The sequence below is a fragment of the Carassius auratus genome, unplaced genomic scaffold (assembly GCF_003368295.1).
Source record: "Carassius auratus strain Wakin unplaced genomic scaffold, ASM336829v1 scaf_tig00006772, whole genome shotgun sequence".
Taxonomy (NCBI): domain Eukaryota; kingdom Metazoa; phylum Chordata; class Actinopteri; order Cypriniformes; family Cyprinidae; genus Carassius; species Carassius auratus.
Window position 1 is genome coordinate 504859 of NW_020523788.1, and position 7993 is coordinate 512851.

The 7993-nt window shown below is 35.6% G+C and overlaps 1 protein-coding gene across 1 annotated transcript; it reads right to left on the reverse strand.

Annotated features, from left to right (window-relative positions):
- Window positions 1–3791: 3791 nt before the first annotated feature.
- On the reverse strand, window positions 3792–5233 carry LOC113071297 (uncharacterized). Its single transcript, XM_026244667.1, has 2 exons — window positions 4063–5233; window positions 3792–3964 (listed from the first exon to the last, which is right to left on the reverse strand). The coding sequence occupies exons 1-2, from the start codon at window positions 5231–5233 to the stop codon at window positions 3792–3794; spliced, it is 1344 nt and encodes a 447-aa protein (XP_026100452.1).
- Window positions 5234–7993: the final 2760 nt, after the last annotated feature.

A 7993-nucleotide genomic window follows, 5' to 3' on the forward strand; every position in this document is an offset into this window, starting at 1 on the left:
CTAGGGTTGTTCTTAAACTTGGAGCTCATTATATTGAAGTACAAATCCAAACACCAGAAACGTTATGCATTTTATGAATAATGAAATGTTATGAAAATTATGCATTTTATTTATTCACATGCTGTATGGTTGAAATAATATTTTAGTTCACAACTTTAATTCCGTTGTTTAAAAAAATGCTTTATTGGCTAATGTTTCATAAACCTTCAGTTGTTATGCTCTAAAATCCATGCCATTATTAATTTCACAGTATTTTTACCACCTAAATGACTAATCTTTAAAGTCACAATTCTATAATGGTCAAAATTACTCAGGCCAATGGTATTTTTTAATGACATTATTATATATATATATATATATATATATATATATATATATATATATATATATATATATATAATTGTAGCCTACATAAATAGGTGAAGCAAAACAAATATTTGGATCGTCTCTTATTTTTTCCCTTATTTTCTTAAAGAATAAACATGATAACATATTACTAATTCACAGGGCATGTTAAATAGTCTAAATGAACTTGTGTTAATAATATAATTAGAACTAACAATATAGGTGAACACAGCTGGACACAATAAAGCATCACAATAGAAACACATCAGACAGGAAATTAAACTAACTAAACTGAATAAAATTGTGACAATATCATCAATAAATTGTTGCATTATGTGCATTTGATTCTCTCCATAAAGTCACACTGTCTTTAGGACTGTCAACAACAATATATTTAACCCCTTTGCGTGCAAACATCGCTGACGGCCCCAGTTTATTATTGTTTCACTTTCACAGCACATTAAACATCACTGTCTTACTTCATCTGGACAAACTGTGCATCAATGGAAAGTTTAAAGACTCAAGCTTCGATATTTGACCAATATTTTGATAAAACATTGTTGCAGTGACAGATATTTAGTGATTTATGTCAGGAGTGCAAAATAATAAATCCGTATTATGCCACATTTTGAATAGAAATTCACCACTCACTCATATTCAGTCACGTCAAGAGCGGTTTATTTGTGTTCACATAGACTCACTGAACAGCGTCAATAAGGATTTACAGACCAAAGATGCATATCTGCGGAGATATATGGATATATTTACTGATGTTTACTTCATATTTCTTCAGACAGAATCGTCATTTCTATTCATTTTCCACGGATTTACGCGATCAGATGATAAACAGCCTCTCCCAGCGATCTCTGTGTGCGTGCAGTAGTCACAGCTCGTGCGGTGTGTGACTCAGACTCTGATTGGGTCTTTCAAACATCAATCTTAGAGTTTCATATCTGGACACCGCCCCATCGTGTCACATGCTTCCTGCACACTTCCTGGTAGTTATCTGGCCAAAACAACACTGAAACACCTCTGTACACACAAAATATCCGAATAATAAAGCCGCGATTACGATAGTAAAGCTTGGTATGAGAATTTCTTGAGATCTGGGGCGTTTTTATAAAAAAAATCGAAAATGTACATCGGAAATGCTAACTTGTGCAGCGATGAAAAAGGCTACAAATAACATATTTTTACAACAGTAAACGACCAAATTCCACCCCTGATCGCTAAAGGAAGTTATTATAAACACTCGATCGGGGTTTAAAGTGAGTTTTGAGTAAAAGTGTACTAATAATTTCATAAATTGTCAGATGTAGCTTGATGCTAACGTTAGCACCAATGCTACTAATAGCAGGTGCTTTTCTTCTTCATAATGCATTTTTGTCTCAATAATTCACGTAAGGTCGTAAGAAAATGTTTTGTTGTATTTTTATAGTAAGACTTTTGATAAATAAGGGCTAAATGCAAAGAGAGACTGAAGTGAGATCGCTGCTTTGTTGCTTTGTAAAGCCTGAAAAACCACAATCAAGGCTAATAAAGGTGGAATAAAAACAAAAGAATAATGATAAAAGAATAATGCGGATAATGTGTCATACTTGGCGGAGGTGTGAAAGAACCGTTTGGTGAGAACAATACAATCATGATTCGGGCAGTTTTCCACAGTGAAACATACACAAAGAGCACAGGAAAGTTTACATGTGAGATCTTACAGAGATGACAAGGGCCATAAATCAATCTGATTAGCCTTCTCTAAAAACACACATGACATGGCCTTAGAAAATATTTCATAAAATTCACAGTTTTACAGATTCGATTATGAAAATTTTTATGAAGTCTTGGAAGACTTGTGGCCTTAGCTACACTGTGTTTTCAAACTCATTTCCTACATCAACATTTTTTTAAATACATTTAAAACATATGTTTTTAATATTTTTATTTTTGTTTTTATGTTTGAGCTTATATATCTCTATTATCATAACAGTCTGAGTGATTCTGATTCCTGAACAGTAAACTTTAAAGTGTCAGCTTTGTGAACAAAGGTTGATTATGTATCTAGTGAGAAAGAATCATGAGCAGAAACCTTTTTATTTCGGGTATGTAATTTCGGTCTCCATGCCAAAAAAGGGGGGTTACTAGTAAGGGGTTAAGCCACAAGCATTATTTAGGGCTGTGACTGACACAAGACATCCAGTGTGAATCTAGTAACATTCATTGAAGCATTTTTTTTTTTTATTGTAATTTGCATGCTGTCAAATTTTACATCATGGTAGCAGCAAAGGGAAACTTGGCATTGAGATACATGGTCTTCAGATACATGGTTGTGGAACCAGAGCATAGAAACTTCCATCTCTGGTATTGTCCTTGGCAATATGGCACATAAATCCCTGTCGCGTTTTGAAAAGCTTCCCTACAAGGCCATCACTTTTCCCGCTATAGGGTGACAAAGAACACATTAGAACACAATCACAGACATACACAACATAACCATATATTTCAATCTCAAAACATTTGACATTTCTGAGATGGGTTAAATTCTTTTTCAGTTAAAGTCTGCAGACATACATGTTTCATAAAGGATTTCTTTTTTGCAACTATGAACTGTATTTGTATTGGCACTAACCTACACACGTAGTATTCGACTCCAGGAAACCTCTTTGATTCATCATATGAGACCATGTTCCTCTGTTCCCCCTCCATCCATTTCCAACCACTTCCTCCACACGGATCAACCAGAACCTGAAGATTAAATACAGTAATTACTGAAGAAATAGGAGAGGAGTCATCTCCTTGCCTACAGTCTGTCAATTGTCCTGCATGTGTTTGTTATAATTTGTCAGTAGAAACTTCTGTGAGTAATAGTGAATATCTTTTCTGCTCTGTAGACTTTTCATTGAAGCTAATATTCAATTCTGAGACATTTTGGTATTTGTAATTGAATGTCAGAAATAAGTGTTAATACTAAGCTAGCACCTTCAGCGCATTCATGTGCTGCGTTTATGAATATAATATTGCTGCTGTGTTTATTCATATCATTATGCTGCTCTACTGTGAATTATTTCTGTGAAGTTTATATAATATTAGAGTACTTAATTTTTTGCTGTGTGATATTCATTGCCAGTATTCGGGACTTTCAGTTTTAATGTGACCTATTGTGTTTACATATGTTAGGACAATGATGTATCACGTTGTACACTGCCACAGAAAGTTGATACTGTATATTGTGTTTGGTCTATTGTATAGGTTCATATGATTTGTTTTGATACTGAAGTCTTAATCTGATTATTTCTATATTTCTGTTTTATTGAACCACACACACACTTGAATATATCTTCAGTGTTAAATAAACCCCTTTGATTGAAGTTGACCACCTGATCCACTCCTGTGTTCTGACAAACACATCAAGAGGAAGGCTAGAGAAATCAGAACTATCTTAGATTACAATCCTAGTTCAGCTCCTTAACAGTACTGCACTGATGTACCTCATAGCTATTGGCCTGATGCTTTCTTCCATCATATTCATAATTACAGCATTGATCGTTTACAAAACCACTGTGCCACCCGCTGTCAGGTCCAATGGCTTTGCACACAGCAAGTTGGGCATTAGAACGAACAGCATCTGTAAATCACAATGATTTATGGGTTAATCAAGCCCAATGCTTTGAGAGGATCAGCCTCTGATCTGATGAGAGTATATGTATAAAAGAGTTTGCATACTGCTGAGCACCCCTCCGGTCTGAACCCACTGGAGGTCCTGACTCCTGCAGCCCTGGTATGGGTCTCCTTTCCACGGGCTCACACAAGTGCAGGTCCTGTCATGATTGGAGGATGAGCATTTGGCGTTTACTCCACAGGGTTTAACCAGGCATGTGTCAAGACATGTCCCAAAGGAGCCAGTGCAGACCTCATGGTCCTTACACACACTGTTCTGTGTGCAATTGTTACATGTGTGTGGTGTGAAGGATGGACAGGGTGGTTTTGGGCATTTATATTCAGCAGGCAGAGGGTGTGTGGCGGAGCCCCAGCCAGGCGAGCATGTGGCCTTACAGACAGTGACTCCACCTTCAGATTTGCACTCAACTCGTCCGTTTACCTGCTCAGAGTAGCACACGGGTAAAGCACTCCACTGTCCTCCAGAACACCCCACAGACTCGGGGAAGGGCTTCAATAATCCACTACATTTCATTTTGACCTGCTGCTGGGCTGTGCTGTGGTACTGCTCCTTACAATGGTTGTTCTGAAGATCTGCAGCCTTCAGAGGGCCACATCCATTTTTATTGAAGAGTCTCCACTGCTGTGAAACATAGTCCTTAAAAACCTTCTCAACAAAATCAATGTTCTCTGACTTTCCAGTGACCATTAGATATTTAGACCAAGCTAAAACAGCTTCCTTTTCAAGGGCAAACATGTAACGCACAAAATAATCAATCTGGTCCATGTAATATTTTGTGCACTCTACTGGCTCAGCAGACTGTCTTTGGGAGTCCTGGACCAGCGACTTGCGAAAAACATCCAGAATGTTGTTTTCTTCTCCAGTGCCCATCATCATGTGGTGAAAGTCTGTGAGATGAAACTGAAAAGAGTTTTCCTCTGTGAACTGAGCTCCAACTTCAGACAGATAGTGCCGTTGGTTTATCGTACCATTTTTAAGTTGTGCATGTAATGTGCTGATGTTCCTAAACTTATGAATCACATTGCTGTATTTCACAACTATTTGTGTCCACTGGGTGTCATGTTGGACAGACTCAACTATTTCTTGTGTGTAGTCCTTCAGCTCCTTGAGGCTACAATAAACTGTTGTCAGATCAGGGACTGGTTTATAGATCATACCATTGATCTTACTTTCCAGAGCGGGATAGTCAATAATACAAGCTGGACCGCGGTACATCTTATGGCACTCACAGAATAGTTGTGTGGTGTCCTTAATGGGTTTACATTCTCCATCATTACAGTTCATTTCTGAGCAGAAACATCTGTATAGAAGCACATAAAGGACAGTGAGGAAAGTCTTCACAGTATCCATGGCAGCTTAACCTGTTAAAAAGAAAGTATTAAGTGTAATTAGAAGCATTGAATATGTAGCCTAGTTTCTTAAGCCTAGTGGCTTAATTCACAGTTTGTTTATAAAGCCACACATTTTGTTCTTTGCTGGTAAAGATGCATTACAGAGGATTTCTTATAGTCCCACTTTACATTAGGTGGCTTTAACTGCTATGTAGTTACATCAACAAAAATAAATAAATATATAAGTACAATGTGTTCATATTGTATTGCTGCTATGGAGGGATACAGGTAAGGTTAACAGACAGGTTTGGTGGTATGGGTAGGTTTAAGGGATGGCTCAATAAAGTAATGAAAAATGTAATTACAGAAATTAATAACAGATCTAATTACATGCAGGTGCTTTTTTTATTTAATTTGGCATTAACTTACACATAAAAATATTTAATTTATTTTTAACGATTTGCATAAAGAAAATAAGGTTGCACTTTATTTGAAGGTGTCCTTGTAGCAGTGTAATTATACATATAAGTACTGAGTAATATTAATAAACTACATGTACTTACTACATGGTTAGGGTTTGGTTTAGGGTTACTTGCATGTAATTATGCATAATTAATAGTTATTATAATAATAATTACATGCAACATATGTAACAGCCTCCTATAAGCAGTTACCAATTTTAAATATATATTTATATATATATATGTGTGTGTGTCTGTGTGATACAGTGACAGAAATTATGATACCTGTTGGGATTCAATAAGGTCCAAACTTAAACTTGTTAAAAAAAATAAAAAAAATAAATTCTTAATCATCAATGAATTCACTACAAAATAGTTCCTAAATCTCACTACTAGGAAAACATTTTTTTTTCTCAGTTTAAGCTTTCCTCATCTTCTAACTGTAATTTCTGAGACTCTGTAGGCACATACAGACATATGTTTTGGGATTGCCTTGAAGTTAATTTTTGTAAACAGGTATCTATCAGTCTGAAAGACGTAGTGGAAGTTGAAATATCATGCTGTTCTAAGATCTTGCTTTTAAATGATGACTCTTCTTTCAGTTTCTCTCAGTCCAGAGAAATGTTACTCTCTGGATTGACTGGAGCAAATTACATTGGCATCCTCCACACTCTTTAGCTTGTTCACACTGGATGTACTCTTTCCTGGACACTGCAAACATTGAGCTATCAGTTACAAGGATGCACAGTGCTACTCAAAAAACGGTAGCACTTTATTTTACAGTCCTGTTCCTCATGTACATACTATGTACTTATTATAGTAATTACAATAACTATGTAATAACTAGGTACACTAACCCTGAACCTACCCCTAAACCTAACCCTACCCCATGTAGTTACCTTGTATTACCAGAACTTTCTCAAATAAATACACTGTAGGTACACTATAAGTACATGTTAATACACGTACTGTAAAATAAAGTGCAACCCAAAAAACTATTTCAGCTTGGTTAGTAAAGTGACATGTTTTAAATGTCTTTACACTGTACCTGCCTTCTGCAAATGTATGTAATTATTTTGTTATACACTATCTAGGTGGTACCAAATGTGATACAGAGGGAGTGGGGGAGTTTTTTTTAAAGGTTGCTGTGGGTGGGTTGCAATTTAAAATGAAAAGATTCAGTATGTTGCACTTTATTTCTACTGATATGTCTGTATAATGACTTTCTGAAACACACAATTTGATAAAAAATGTTCTTGATTTACCTTAATTTGATTTGGTGCAAAACAGACTATAAACCATTACAATCATGACTCCATTACAATCATGACTTGTTTAACACATATAGATAATGTGCATAGTTAGTAAATTGTTGCTCCCAGAGGAGTATGGGCCTCCCTTACTGAGTGTTGTTCCACCCATGTTTTTTTCCTCACCCAAATATCTCAGAGGATCTGCTGAATTTGTTACATTACAGGTGAGGTTTAAAGGAGAATTGAATGAACTGAGGAAACTAGGGCTATAAATACCCAGGAAAAATTATCAACTAAAAATACTCAAGTGAATATAATTGATAACCACAGAAACAAGCGAGAACAAACCAAAAACCAAGACAGACCATGTCAGATGTTGTTGGAGCTCAATCTTAATAAATGTTAAGGGGTTAGGTCACCCAAAATGCCAATTCTGTCATCATTTACTCACTCTCATGTCATTTTAAACCTTTAAGAGTCTTGTTCACACCAGATATTTTACTGAAATCTGAGAAAGTTCTGTCTTTTCATTGACAGTCCATACAACCACTACTTTGAAGAAACTAAATGGTCATAAAGGCATAAAAAATATTTTGAGTGATTTAAGTCTTGTGAAATGACATGATAGCTTTAAATGATGAACAGATTTAATTTAAACTTTTATTTTAATATAAACATAAAATTCAGAGCAATAATGAAGAAAATGTAAGGAAGCAAAATGTCTAATGTTAATTTATACAGTGACTCAACTTTCGTAGAAATTGTTCAGGAAACCTAAAAACCTGAGGGTAAACCACAACATCATATTCTCACGTTCAAAGAAACAGGCCAGCGTCTAGTCACTAAATCTAATCAATTTACAGGAAATGAATCAAATAAGAGTAGTGATGAGTTTTGTTGTAAAAACAGAGCAAACAGAAAGAGAGAAAT